This window comes from Mobula hypostoma, chromosome 9, assembly GCF_963921235.1.
Source record: "Mobula hypostoma chromosome 9, sMobHyp1.1, whole genome shotgun sequence".
NCBI classification, from domain to species: domain Eukaryota; kingdom Metazoa; phylum Chordata; class Chondrichthyes; order Myliobatiformes; family Myliobatidae; genus Mobula; species Mobula hypostoma.
The window spans coordinates 42527869-42543237 of record NC_086105.1 but is presented as its reverse complement, the minus strand read 5'-3'; the positions used below and the strand labels follow the sequence as shown (position 1 = coordinate 42543237).

The 15369-nt window shown below is 45.4% G+C and overlaps 1 protein-coding gene across 5 annotated transcripts in view; it reads left to right on the top strand.

The window, feature by feature from the left end:
* Positions 1-15369, top strand: part of pot1 (protection of telomeres 1 homolog) — a 355041-nt gene that overhangs the window by 152446 nt on the left and 187226 nt on the right. For all 5 annotated transcript variants that reach the window (XM_063058161.1, XM_063058162.1, XM_063058159.1 and 2 more), the window contains one exon: positions 6843-6957. In XM_063058161.1, the coding sequence (XP_062914231.1) occupies positions 6843-6957 (115 nt within the window). The remainder of the gene's footprint in view (positions 1-6842; positions 6958-15369) is intronic.

Genomic DNA, 15369 nt, shown 5'->3' with positions numbered 1-15369 from the left:
TAAGAGTATTCATGGATGACATGACTGTAACAATAATGTCAGTGCCAGGATGCAGATGGATCCTCCAGTGTCTAGGGAAGCTCACTGCTTGAGTAAGGATGAGCTTCAATCGTAGAAATCAAGATCCTTAGTATTTAAGAGAGGAGAGGTGGTTGACAAATTCCGCCTTAACCTGGGAGATGCCGAAATTCCAAGCCGATCAGAGAAGCCAGTGAATATCCTTGACAATGCTCACCGAAGGACCCCGCATCTGTTGAAGCAGCTGGGGGAAGAGCTGCAACAATGGTTGACTGCTGTGGACAAGTCAGGGCTGCCGAGTACATTCAAGGATTGGATTTACTAGCATGGTATTCTCAGATCCTGTGGCCTCTGCTAGTCTATGATGCCCCACTATCAACAGCTGAGACCCTTGAGAGAAAAATCAGCCAGCACCCACGGAGGTGGTTGGGTTTGCCTAGGAACCTAAACAAGATCGCCTTGTATGGGGAGAAAAACAGAATGAAGCTCCCCACCAGCAGTGTGAGTGCGGAAGTCACGGTCACCCGTGCAAGAGAAGTGCTGCAATACAGAGAGTCCAGCGACCCGAAGGTCTCACACACTGGCATTGAGGTGCGGATGGGCAGGAGGTGATGAGCACAGGATGCCGTTGAGCAAGCCGAAGGACGGCTGCACCCTAGGGTGCTGGTGGGCTCAGTGGCATCGGGACAGGCCTACTAGGGTTGCTTCCCAACAGTCCGCCGTGATAGGGTGCAAGGAAGAGCGAGGCGCCGGCTGGTTCAGCAGGAGGTGCGAGCTGCCGTGGAAGAGCTATGTGCTGGCAAGATTGTTGATATGTGGCAACAAGGCGTGTGGACAAGATGGGACCAGGTAACGGGGTGCAACGTCTTGCGGGGGGAAATTTGGTGAGCTGAACCCCACTGCATCGAGCTCCAGATCCAGTCGGTCTACGATGTCTTGCCCAGCCCAGCGAACCTCTACTGCTGGGGTGAGGCCAAAACACCAGCATGCTCCCTGTGCCAAGGGAAGGGGACACTGAATCACATCCTCACCTGCTGACGACAGTGACAGGCATCTTGTGCATAGCCATCGCCCAGGCCAAACACCGTCGTCCAGCAAAGCAAGCAATTGCTTTTATTAAGGCAGGGGAGAAGGCTCAGAACTAACCTAAGGTACCTGCTGGCCTTCAAGGAACAGCAATGGACTGGCAATTGACAGTCGAACTATGGAAACAGCACAGATTCCCTGAGTACATCTCTACCATGCTTAGGCCAGACATAGTGCTGCTGTCAGAGCCATCTAGACAGGCGTCATGTTAGAGCTGACCATTCCCTGGGAAGACCGGATGTAGGAAGCCCATGAAAGGAAAAAGACAAAGTACTAAGACTTGGAGGGGTGCCGCATCAAGGGATGGCGGACACATTCTATGCCTATAGAGGTGGGCTGCAGAGAGCTTGCTGGTCAATCCCTCTGCTGAGCCGAAAGCTGGGTGGACATCTCAGGAGCCCAGAAGAGGAAAGCCGTCAGGATTGAGCCTCGAGATGGCTGTGGATCAGGAGGAGTGATCCGTGGCAGAATGCTACTCAGACACAAGTTGGAGTTTGATCAACCCGGCTGGGTCGCCCAGGCAAGGGTGTCTGATGTTGAAAGACTCAAAGCACCCTGTGACCCCTGATGATGTGTCTGAGTGCATCACAAGATGTATCGTTCCATCAAGAGAGCTTTAAGCACATACTTGAATCTTTCCCTCTGTCTTGTAAACCCTTCCTGCGACAGAGCTCAGGATAAGAGCGTTTTGGGAGATGACACTAGGCATGCCAACAACTGCCCCGTGTAGCCTGTTAAATGTACACATCGCTCACTGCTGGGAACGGTGGCCTGGGATAAGATTAGTTACTGAGTTTGGAGGATTTCACAAGGATGCATTACTGGTATTTGTCCAGTGGCTTTGGATGCCACCTATTGCTTGTCTAGACCTTGAGAGCATAAAGGAGCACAGGGATCATTGCTGCCTTGCAGACTATGAACTTTGTGTCAGGGCTTGTGTCTTGATCTAGAAATATGCCATCCCTCAACCAATCAAATCTTGTGCTGGTAAGTTTCCTGAGCGATGCTGTCCCTGAGATGAGAAGTCTGGATGCCACCATGTCAGATGGCCATGTGGTGATGAGGGAAGTAGATGGAGGACCTTTGTCTTGTGGATGTCAAGGCCTATCTTCCACTGTGCTTCAATAACTTTGGACCCGGCCTCTCAATGTGTGCAAACACGAGCATTGTCTGGAGTTTGGCTAATGTTTCACCATCAGGGTAATTACTTTGCATTTAGTACCCTTACAGTGGCTCTTGTGTGATTTGAGACCTGGTGTGTGCTGGGGTTTGAAGATTGATAATAGTACCAGCGATTTTTAAGGTTGTATTCGAAGCACCTGTCTTCTCATCATCCATGTGGCGTATTTTGCTTGTGGCAAAAGCAGGTAGTTATTGCTTTCATTTTATTATAATTGAACAGTTGGTCAATGGTCAGCATGCTGATCTATTAAAAGCTTCATTTTTGCTTTTAATGAGTACAAAATGATGAGTTACCTCAGGCACATTCATCATGAAAGCATTTACTAATAAAATGTTTCTCATCATATCAGTTATAGTTGGTGGCAGGGTAAGATGTAACAAGGCCAACCATGTTTACACAGTGACAGCAATGAGATTTGATTTGAGCTAGAAACTACGAACTCTTGCTGTTAAGCTAAAATCTTGCATTGAAATGTGTCAGTTTTAAAATGCCCTAAATCACTTTCCAGTCAAGGTGACATTCTTGAAGAGTAGTCACTGCTGTAGTGTAGAAACGTGTCAGCTAATTTTCTTGCAACAAGAATTGTGCTGTGATAGCTCTCAATTTATTTTAGTGGCGTACGTTGATGCGCTTTCCGTATCTAATAAAGTGACCACTGAGTGTACCTTCATGGTCTTTGGCTGGGATGGCCCATCCACTTCAAGGTCGATGTGTTGTGCCTTCAAGGTTGCACACCACTATTGTAACATGTGGTTATTTGAGTTACTGTCACCTTCCTGTCAGCTTGAACCAGTCTGGCCATTCTCTTCTTCTGACCTCTCTCATTAACAAGACATACTCATCCACAGAACTGCCACTCACTGGATGTTTTGTGGTTCTCACATGACCCTCTGTAAACTCTCGAGAATATTTTGCATGAAAGACCCAGAGGATCAGTTTCTAAGATACTCAAGCCACCCTGTCTGGCACCCACAATCATTCCACAGTCATTTAGATCACATTTCTTCCTCATTATGATGTTTGGTCTGAGTGACAACTGAACCTCTTGACCATGTCTGATGCTTTTATTCATTGATTGGCTGATTAAATCTTTATATTAATAAGTAGATATACCCGCTCAATGAATCCAGTGAGTGTCGATTGATTGATCAGGACACTGTAATGTACTTGATCGTCATGGAAATCATGGTGAAAGATCTCTTGTATTCAGACGGGGCTTCAGGTTGAAGTGGCGATTGATGGAGCAGATTGGATTTTCATGCTTAAACCTCGAAAGGTCCATCAGGAAGGGGAGAGAAATCCACGAGCAGTGTGGGAGAAGAAAACGCGACATTTTATACATCAAGAGTTCTGAGCCGTCATCTCAGCAGCGAAAGTTCAAATACCGCCAGCACAAAGCCAGAAGTTCAAGTTCAATTAAATAAATTTAACACATCCTGAGAACAAATATTTAAACAAAATAGCATTTTTGATTCAGTGGGCTGAGGATTGGCTGAGTAGGTCTGAGAATGCAGTACATCTCTGGGGTCTCAGTCACTTTTGTACCAAGACAAAAGGTGTTTATTTTTGTCTTTTTTTAAAAAAAATTGCTTGAGGACATTGTGTATTTGGACTTGTATATCTGCAGTAACAGGTAATTTCAGAAGACAAGCAAGAGGATCAGTCTCAGGTGTGTGAAAGAATTCTTGCCTCTGGGGTAAAGTTTGTGGGTTTCAGTCCTGTTCTAGGAGTTTGAGCATGTAATCTAGGCTGACACTCCAGTGCAATACTGAACAGTAATGTCTTATAATTGCAGTGTCAGATTAGAGCACAGCCAGCCCTCTTGGCTGTAAATGGCCCTTGAGCAGGATTCACAGAAAAGTAAGGAAGTCCCAGTCAATAACTATCCCTCAACTCTGATCATTATGCTCACTGTGACTTCGCTGTTTGTGGGAGCTTGTTGTGCAAAAATTAGATGTGGTAACCTCGATATTGACAAGAATTCAAAAGTACATGGTTCATTTGACAGCTAGAGGTGTTGTTATTTTTTTTAAATGGCTTTTTTACTATCACAAGACAATGCTGGACATTAAGAACTTCAAGTACTGCAGATCTACCCCATCAACGAATTGCTCAGTGGCGTAGGAGCTGGATTGGTGCGCACCACGTTGCTGGTTGCTATGTAGATGTGCCAGGGTTGGTGCACGAAAATGGTGTGTAGTTTAATAGCAAGTGATTGTCTTAGTTTTTTTTTGTGATTGCGAAACCCTGTTGGACATCGTTAATGTGAAATGCTGCAGGTCTACTTCAGTGGTTTATTGGCAGGACTGATGGCAGGGGAGCTTCGTGGCTTTGTTTGTAGTGCGACTAGGCCTCATGCCACGGTGTTGCCTGTTTCAGCCACTCAGAAAGGTGACGACGGAGGTGGTGTGACATGGTGTCCATGCTGGTGCTGGTACTGCCATCTAGTGTTCGCTGGATGAAAGGCAAGCTGGATTACGTTCGTCTGTGGACTGCGGGCTTGTTCTTGCTGACAACGTCAATGGACTCTGATTTGGGATATATTATATTTTTTGTGTGACTGTATGTTTTCTGCTATCTTATGTGTGCTGCATGTGCCTTGTGCTGTGTATGACTATCGGTCCTGTGTTTTGCACCTTGGTCCCAGAAGAAAGGCTTTTTCATTTGGCCGTATTCATGGGTATTCATGTATGGTTGAATGACAATGAAACTCGAACTTGAATTAGAAACATCCTGAACTTGAACAAGGTACAAAATAACTCGTAGTTCTATGATTTTATTGAAGGGATGAAAAAAGTATTTCTTTTAGGCAGGTGTAACTTTTTATGTTAAAAATTCAAGTATGTTGTTGAAAGCCTTAACGTTGAAGGACATAGTTGTGTAATAATGATGAAATTGATCCAGATGATTGTGTTATTCCTTACTGTAATTTTTAAACTAGAAATTTTATCACACTTTCAAAAGTTAATGGAAGAGACCCTGAAGATTTTTGACAGGATGGATGTGGAAAGAAAATTTTGTGGAATATCTAGAATTGAGAATCATTGTATAAAACCAAGGGGTTGCACATTTAATATAGTAATGAGAGATTGTGAGTCATCAGAATTCTCCATCAAAGGACAATATAAACAGAGGTTTTAATTTTTTTCTTTCTGGCAGAGGTAGATAGATTCTCAAAAACTCTAGACAACCAAGATTTTGCTCCCTGAATGCTTTTGGGTGTACCTTATGGATTTTTGGCTGCTGATCATGAAAGTCACCATGAAGTTTCCCTATCAGGCACCATTTTTTAAAATAACCTATATTTGCTATTTCAATTCATAATTCAAGTCAGAATAATTAATGCCAAGATTAAGGAAGGCATTTTTGTTGGTTCACAAATCAAAGCAGGTCATCAGTGACAGGCAATTTGAAGAACTTCTAGTGGGACCGGAGAAAATCGCAGGAAGGCATTCAAGTATGTGGTTGAACATTTTCTTGGCAACTCCAGAGCACCAAACTACATGCAGCTGGTTGACGACATACTTCAAGCATGCAAAATCATGAACTGCAACATGTCACTAAAGATTCATTTTCTGCATTCCCATTTAAACTTCTTCCTTGCAAATCTTGGCATTGTCAGTGATGAGCATGGTGGACGGTTTTACCAGGACATCGCAGTCATGGAGAAACGATATCAGGACATCTGAAATCCATCAATGCTGACTGATTATTGTTGGACACTTAAGTGAGAAACCTCAGACACTTAAGTACAAATGAAAATCATCAAAAAAACATTTTTAGCTTAGTTGAACTTTTGTAAAGTGTCAACACCGTTATGCAATTAGGTGCATTATATTCAATAAAAGTTATTTTCTTGTTTCTCCAAATTCCTATGTGATCCAAGAAGTATGAAATTATGTTTGTGTTCAGTTTCACAAATATAAACAAAAAAAATTTCTGAGGAAGCAACACTGTGGGAAAAAAAATTGTTGTTTAGTGTAAGCAGTGGTGAAGGGTTACAGTGGATATACGGCAATGTTAAATTGAGGTCACAGCCAGATTAACCATAACCTTAGTGAATTATTGAGCTCCCTTTGAGGGGCTGAATGGCCCACTTCTAATTCGTATGTTGCATTGTAATTGAATGGAAGAAAAGTTGTTTTTTTCTATGAAAGTTTCATAGAAATGTGTAAATGTTGTACATGGTGAAAGCAGTAATGGGAATGATTTTAGTGAGAAGCCAGTGAATCATTTCTATCCCCAGGGCTGCCAGCGGCTCTTCTGTTTATTTCATCGATCAGCTGATCTGAAGAGCTTTGCTACATGTACATTATGTTTGTTCTTACAATTTTCACACAAACCACTAATGACCTGCCTTGCGTTGTTGCAATTAAGTTGCCGTTATTATTCCACGTTGCCGTTATTATTCCACTTTGCCGTCATTTTACTACAGACAGCCGGTTAGCCAAAATCAAGTTTTGTACTCTCTCAGGTGGCCAAGTTGGGCCGATCGATTTGAGAACGTTGTAGAATACAGTAAGTCTGAAATTATTTTTATGATTTCTTTATGTAGGTTCGATTATGTGATTATACGTACATGCCACTAAATATGATCAAAGATGGAGTCACTGTAAACGTGTACGGTGTCGTGAAGTTCTTCAAGCCTCCATATCGCAGCAAAGGAACAGGTATGTAAGATCTTGTAATTTACATGAGGTCAAGATATACAAGGTAAATTGCAAGTCTTCAAGGTGTATAATGAAACACTGTAAACTGCCAATGATAAATTCTATGAACAGTTAGAGGAACAGTTAGAAATGTGATAAATTCGGGCAATTCTGCTGGAAATCTTGACCAACACACACACACACACACACACACACACACACACACACACACACACAGCAAGTCAGGCAGATTCTGTGGAGGGGTATAAGCTGTCCACATCTCAGGCTAAAGTCCTTCATCAGAACTGGAAGGAAAGGGGGTGGGGGTAGAAACCAGATTAAGAATTTGGGGGCAGGGGAAGGAATACAAGATGGCTGGTGAGGGGAAAGTGTTGGGTGCTTGGGGGAGGGGGTAAATGAAGCTAAGAAGCTGTGAGGTGATAGGTGGAAAAGATGAGGGGCTGAAGAAGGGAGACTCTGATAGGAAAGGACAGTGGAGCATGGAAGAAAGGAAAGGAGGGAGGTGATGGGCGGATGAAGCAAAGAGAAATGGCAAGAGGGAAGCCAGAAAGATGAATAGAAAAAGAGAGAAGAGGGAGGGGATAAAAATTACTGGAAGTTTGAGAAATCAATTTTTATGCCATCATATGAGATGTTGCTCCTCCAACCTGGGCATGGCTTCATCTTGGCAGTAAGGAGGCTGTGGACCGACATGTCGGAATGAGAATAGGAAATTGAAATGGGTGGCTACTGGGAAGTTCTGCCTTCCATGGTGGACAGAGCAAAGGAGTTTAACAAAGCGATCCCTCCCCAGTCTACGTCAGTCTCTCCGGTGTAGAGCAGGACGTACTGGGAACACCGCATACAGTAGATGACCCCAAAAAATTTGGAGGCTGAAGTGTCTCCTCACCTTCAAGGACTGTTTTGGGCCCTGATGGTGGTGAGAGAGTAGGTGAAGCAGCAGCTCTAGCGCTTGTGCTGCTTGCAAGAATAAGTGCCAGGAGGGAGATCGGTGGAGACGGACAGTGGACAAGGGAGTCACCTAGAGAGCGTTGCCTTTGGAAAACAGAAATTAAGGGTGGGCTGGGGAAGATGTGCCCAGTCGTAGAGTCCTGTTGTACATGGCAGAAATGACCAGGAATGATATGCTGGATGTGAAGGCTTATGGGGTGGTAGGTATGGACTAGGGGAACCTTATCCTTGTTCTGGCAAGGGGCAGATTGCGTGAGGGCAGAAATGTGCAAGAAATTGAGGAGATACGAGTGATGCCAGCGTCAATGGAGATGGAAGGGAAACCCCATTTTTCTCAAGAAAAATGACATCTCAGATTTTCTAGAATGGAAAATTTCATCCTGGGAACAGGTGTGACAGGGGTGGAGGAACTGAGAAAAGGGAATAACTTTTTTTTGCAATTGACAGGGTGGAAAGAGATATAGTCAAGATAGCTGTGAGAGTCAGTAGGTTTATACATAGTCATAGTCATACTTTATTAATTCTGGGGGAAATTGGCTTTCGTTACAATTGCTCCATAAATAATAAATAGTAATAGAACCATAAATAGTTAAATAGTATTATGTAAATTATGCCAGTAAATTATGAAATAAGTCCAGGACCAGCCTACCGGCACAGGGTGTCTGACCCTCTAAGGGAGGAGTTGTAAAGTTTGATGGCCACAGGCAGGAATGACTTCCTATGACGCTCTGTGCTGCATCTCGGTGGAATGAGTCTCTGGCTGAATGTACTCCTGTGCCCACCCAGTACATTATGTAGTGGATGGGAGACATTGACCAAGATGGCATGCAACTTAGACAGCATCCTCTTTTCAGACACCACCGTGAGAGAGTCCAGTTCCATCCCCACAACGTCACTGGCCTTACGAATGAGTTTGTTGATTCTGTTGGTGTTTGCTACCCTCAGCCTGCTGCCCCAGCACACAACAGCAAACATGATAGCACTGGCCCCACAGACTCGTAGAACATCCTCAGCATCGTCTGACAAGATATCAGGAGATGGAGACAGCAAGAACACGAAAGGGAAAAGGTTACCACAGATACTTGAGGGCAAGGTGGAAGTTGGAGTCAAAGCTGATAAAATTGAGGAACCCAGCATGGGGGCAGATAGCAGCAACAATGCAGTCATCGGTATGGAGCAGAAAGAGTTAGAGAGCGTTACCAGTGTAGGGATGGAACATGGATAATTCCACATGGCCAACAAAAAGGCAGGCATAGCTGGGGCCCGTGTGGGTGCCCATGGTTACCCATTGGGTTTGCAGTTGGCTTACAAGTTTTACCAGGTGTAAAGATCTGGTAATGTCGGTAACCCATTGCTGAGGTGGCAATTGGATGGGCAAGTTCTGAGCTCTGCGGCAGAGGGAAGGACTATGTCCTTGTGGAGAGGAGGAGGTGGTGTTGAGTGGCTGGTGTAAAAAGATTGGAGACAACAGTTTATAGCAAGCAGTATGTTAGTAGGACACTGGACATGTCAGACTGGTGAAGGGTTGTGGCTGTGGGGACATTGCAAGTGCCGTGATCACACAGGGTGAAGCGGGTTGCAGTAAGTAGTTTGTTGGGCTGGGATCTGGAAGCAGGGGCGGGGGAAGAGCATTTTATTCTCCACACTGCAACTCCTGCCTTTCTCACCCCCAGCTGGGGAAACCCAACTAGTGAAACCTGAACTAGAAATTAAAAGCATCAGGCACGTAGCTTCAATTACATATGCAAAGCAAGTCTGTGTGCATGTTCCACCGTCTGCATTCAGAGACTGGTTTGGATCATGTTAGAAATTTTATCTTCAATTTATCTTTTCGCCATGTGCTTTTGTGGGTTAAAATTACTCTCAGAGTGAGTGTGTGTGTAATCCCCCAGCAGAGTGAAACTTGCTGCCTACAAGCTGATTATCTTGTGTGGTTTCAGAATTTCTCATTGTGGTTGCATGGTGTGAGGGCGACGGGGGAGATGTCACCTGCTGCAGAGGATGTGCTTCTGATTGAACCTGGCATGACCCAGAGGACAGTCTTCATGGCACAGTCGGTCCTCATTACCTCTGTGCTTCCATAGCGAACAGGACTGCATGCCCTTCACCATAAAGTTCACTGTGAGGCAGAGAAATAGCACGAGTGAATAAAATTCATCAGGGTACGGCAGTGGTATCAGGCTTTGAGTAATTAGGCTGTCTCTTTTGCGGTTGCTGGGGTCACTTCTTGAGACCCTTCTTGAACTGGCTGCTTAAAATTGTCACCAGGGATGCAAGCCGGAGTGTGCCCAGTTTGGGGTATTTTAATGTTATTGTTCCTTAGCTGATTGAATAAATGGGATTCATGCTCTTGTAGCATTGTTTGCATCTCCCCTTGAAAAGCCCTAATGTAAGGATTATGACACGTTCCACTGGGGGTGGGAAAAATACTTACTCGGCAGAAGGCAATGGCAAACCACTGCTGTAACTTGCCTTGTATGCGAATTCCAACTACGTCAGAAAGATGTGGGAGGAAGCCGTCCGCTACCCGGAAAAATTCCGGATGCGACCTACATTATTATTACAAGGATTATGGCGTTCACTTTCCATGGGAACCCCGGACAAACAACATGGAGATACTTTTCAAGCAATCTGTTTTGTTATTGCTAGTCAGAAGACAAATGTCAGTCAGGACACTGGAATAACTTCCTGCCTTCTTTTCAAAACAGCAGCATGTGATTTTTATTTTCAAATTGCCTTAGGAATAAACTTACTGCAAAAGATGGCAGCTCCAACATTGCAACACTTGCATGTGCTGACTATTTTCAGGAAACACAACCACCAGCCTCCCCCCTCCCCCCTCTGATCCCAGCTCTCATCCGTGCCGGGTCTTTACCATCCCCTCCGACCTTCAACTGTCGGAGGCAGAGCGCTCTGTTCTCAGTAAGGGCCTCACGTTTGTCCCCCTTCGCCCACACCTCAGCGAGTTCCGTGTTCGCCACGATGCGGAACTTTTCTTCCGCCGTCTCCGTCTACGAGCCTACTTCTTCGGCAAGGACTCTTCCACCCCCACCGATGACCCCTTCTCCCGTCTTCAACCCTCCTCTTCTTCATGGACACCCCGCTCTGGTCTTCTGCCTGCTCTGGATCTCTTTATTGCCAACTGCCGACGGGACATCAACCGTCTCGACTTCACCGCACCTTGTCCCCATTCCAACCTCACTCCTTCGGAACGCTCTGCTCTCCACTCCCTCCGCACTAATCCTAACATTATTATTAAACCCGCTGATAAAGGGGGTGCTGTTGTAGTCTGGCGTACTGACCTCTACCTTGCCGAGGCACAGCGACAACTCGCGGATACCTCCTCTTATTTACCCCTCGATCGTGACCCCACTAAGGAGCACCAGGCCATTGTCTCCCACACTATCAACGACTTTATCCGCTCAGGGGCTCTCCCATCCACTGCTACCAACCTTATAGTTCCCACACCCCGCACTTCCCGTTTCTACCTCCTACCCAAGATCCACAAACCTGCCTGTCCTGGCCGACCTATTGTCTCAGCTTGCTCCTGCCCCACCGAACTCGTTTCTGCATACCTCGACACTGTTTTATCACCCCTTGTTCAATCCCTTCCGACCTATGTTCGTGACACTTCTCACGCTCTTAAACTTTTCGATGATTTTAAGTTCCCTGGCCCCCACCGCTTTATTTTCACCATGGATGTCCAGTCCCTATATACTTCCATCCCCCATCAGGAAGGTCTCAAAGCTCTACGCTTCTTTTTGGATTCCAGACCTAATCAGTTCCCCTCTACCACCACTCTGCTCCGTCTAGCGGAATTAGTCCTTACTCTTAATAATTTCTCCTTTTGCTCCTCCCATTTCCTCCAAACTAAAGGTGTAGCTATGGGCACCCGTATGGGTCCTAGCTATGCCTGCCTTTTTGTTGGGTTTGTGGAACAATCTATGTTCCGTGCCTATTCTGGTATCTGTCCCCCACTTTTCCTTCGCTACATCGACGACTGCATTGGCGCTGCTTCCTGCACGCATGCAGAACTCGTTGACTTTATTAACTTTGCCTCCAACTTTCACCCTGCCCTCAAGTTTACCTGGTCCATTTCCGACACCTCCCTCCCCTTTCTAGATCTTTCTGTCTCTGTCTCTGGAGACAGCTTATCCACTGATGTCTACTATAAGCCTACTGACTCTCACAGCTATCTGGACTATTCCTCTTCTCACCCTGTCTCTTGCAAAAACGCCATCCCCTTCTCGCAATTCCTCCGTCTCCGCCGCATCTGCTCTCAGGATGAGGCTTTTTATTCTAGGACGAGGGAGATGTCTTCATTTTTTAAAGAAAGGGGCTTCCCTTCCTCCACTATCAACTCTGCTCTTAAACGCATCTCCCCCATTTCACGTACATCTGCTGTCACTCCATCCTCCCACCACCCCACTAGGAATAGGGTTCCCCTGGTCCTCACCTACCACCCCACCAGCCTCCGGGTCCAACATATTATTCTCCGTAACTTCCGCCACCTCCAACGGGATCCCACCACTAAGCACATCTTTCCCTCCCCCCCTCTCTCTGCATTCCGCAGGGATCGCTCCCTACACAACTCCCTTGTCCATTCGTCCCCCCCATCCCTCCCCACTGATCTCCCTCCTGGCACTTATCCGTGTAAGCGGAACAAGTGCTACACATGCCCTTACACTTCCTCCCTCACCACCATTCAGGGCCCCAAACAGTCCTTCCAGGTGAGGCATCACTTCACCTGTGAGTCGACTGGGGTGATATACTGCGTCCGGTGCTCCCGATGTGGCCTTTTATATATTGGTGAGACCCGACGCAGACTGGGAGACCGCTTTGCTGAACATCTACGCTCTGTCCGCCAGAGAAAGCAGGATCTCCCAGTGACCACACATTTTAATTCCACATCCCATATCCATTCTGACATGTCTATCCACGGCCTCCTCTACTGTAAAGATGAAGCCACACTCAGGTTGGAGGAACAACACCTTATATTCCGTCTGGGTAGCCTCCAACCTGATGGCATGAGCATTAACTTCTCTAACTTCCGCTAGGCCCCACCTCCCCCTCGTACCCCAGCTGTTACTCATTTTTATGCACACATTCTTTCTCTCACTCTCCTTTTTCTCCCTCTGTCCCTCTGAATATACCTCTTGCCCATCCTCTGGGTCACCCCCCCCCCGTCTTTCTTCCCGGACCTCCTGTCCCATTATCCTCTCGTATCCCCTTTTGCCTATCACCTGTCCAGCTCTCGGCTCTATCCCTCCCCCTCCTGTCTTCTCCTATCATTTTGCATCTCCCCCTCCCCCTCCAGCTTTCAAATCCCTTACTCACTCTTCCTTCAGTTAGTCCTGAAGAAGGGTCTCGGCCTGAAACGTCGACTGCACCTCTTCCTATAGATGCTGCTTGGCCTGCTGCGTTCACCAGCAACTTTGATGTGTGTTGCTTGAATTTCCAGCATCTGCAGAATTCTTGTTGTTTGCAGTTGTGTAAAATGATGTCACCCTACAATTCCTCTGGAAGTCTTGAATTTTGGAAGCCTTTGGGAGAAGGGGGAAAATTGGCCCCAAGTGTCATATTGAAGGCAGACTTCTGTCTATAAATGTGCTGCTCAAGTGTTGGGTAAGGGACATGCAAAGGTGTGCTTCTCCAGGCCTGAACCTGGCCATGCGTTTGTTGCCTATAGTCTTACTTCACACTTGGATTATGCTCAGAGAAAGTCAACATTGTCCAAGTAAAACTCACAGTTGCCTTGAGCCTTGAGAACACCAACATTCGAATCCTAGCTGCATCCAAAAAAAAAATACTGTCCATGAATATTCTTGCCCATTTAATGTATGGCCTACAAGGTTTATTGAGTTAACAATACGGCTGAGTTTCAGGCCCCACCATCACTCTTCCTGATTTTGTGGCTGTGTCCAAGTTTGGTGGTGCTAGAAAGTTAGTGAACCCCGTAAAATTTTCTCTATTTCTACATAAATATGGCTTAAAATATGATCAGATTTTCACCTAAGTCCTAAAACTCGATAAAGAGAACCCAATTAAATAAATAACACACAAACATTATACTTGTTCATTTATTTATATATTCTGTGCCAATAGAACCTGAATATTTGTGGAGTGACATTTTCCTTCATATGCTTCACTTCTGAGTGTTCTTTGAAGTTAGTGCAAGGCATGGAATCTCAGGGAATCTGAATCTAAACAATGCTGAATATAGTGCAGTTCATGCATGTAGACAAATAAAATGCAAGGGCTCCGACAAGGTAGATTGGGAGATCAAGAATTTACCTTTTAGAGTCTGAGATGTCTGTTCAAGTGCCTGATAACAGGGCGATAGAGCAGTCCTTGGATCTAGTTAAAGCTTTTGTATTTTTTAACTATTGGGAGAGAGAAGAGAGAATTTCTAAGGTGAGAGAGGTCTTGATTATATCAGCTTTCCAGTGATGGTGTGCATTGTAGACAGAGCCAGTAGCAGGGATTATTCAACTCTCAGTGGTATCCTTTTGCCGTGAGCAGAGCAGTTGCCGAACCAAGCAATGATGCATTCTGACCAGATACTTTCTATGATGTATCTGCAAAAATTGGGAAGAGCCAACGGGAACATGTTGAATTTCCTTAGCTTTCTGAGGAAGTAGAGATGTTGGTGTGCTTTCTGGGCATAGTATCCACATAGCTGGTCTAGAATAAATTGTCTTTGAATTGTGTTCAGCAATTTTAATAGTATTTACAAAAGAAATGGCACCATTCCATTTGTGGCCCCCTGATATGGGCTTTGTAATGGAATCTAGATGAGAGGGTCCTCTCCTCTGGTACAAAGGAGGAAGTAAGTGTCGATCCTGACCCTCACACAATTAACTTCTCATGACGCGAGAATGGGGTTCTAGAGGGAGATGGGAAGTTGTGGGGAAAGGTTGACAGCAGAGTGTAAAGTGGTCAAGGAAAAGACTGGGGAGATGATGTGATGGGATAGGTGAATATCATGGCAATTAAAAGAGGAGGCTGTGGAACAAGTTGGTCAGCAGCCTGGATGGGAAGGAAGAGGTGGTGTTTGGGACTGGATGACCAGCAGGAGGTCATCATAATCATCATCATCATCATCATCATCAGGTGCCATGCCCAGTTTGAACTTTGACTGCCATGGCCCACACACTCCTGTTTTGGGTCAAGTGGATCAATTCATTGGTATTCATTTCCAGTTCTCTGGCTGATGTCTTCATCATCATTTGTCTTTGCCTTCCTCTTGCTTTCTTCCCTTCAATCTTTCCCATAATTACCATGCATTCTGACTCCTCTTTCCTAATCACATGTCCAATGAAGTCATCTTGCCTTTTCATGATCTCATACATTATTTCTCTTTTTGTGCTTGCCCTGTTCATGACATCCTCATTAGATATTCGTTTCGTCCATGATATTCTTTGCATCCTCCTCAAAAGCCACATCTCTGCTGCTTCAATT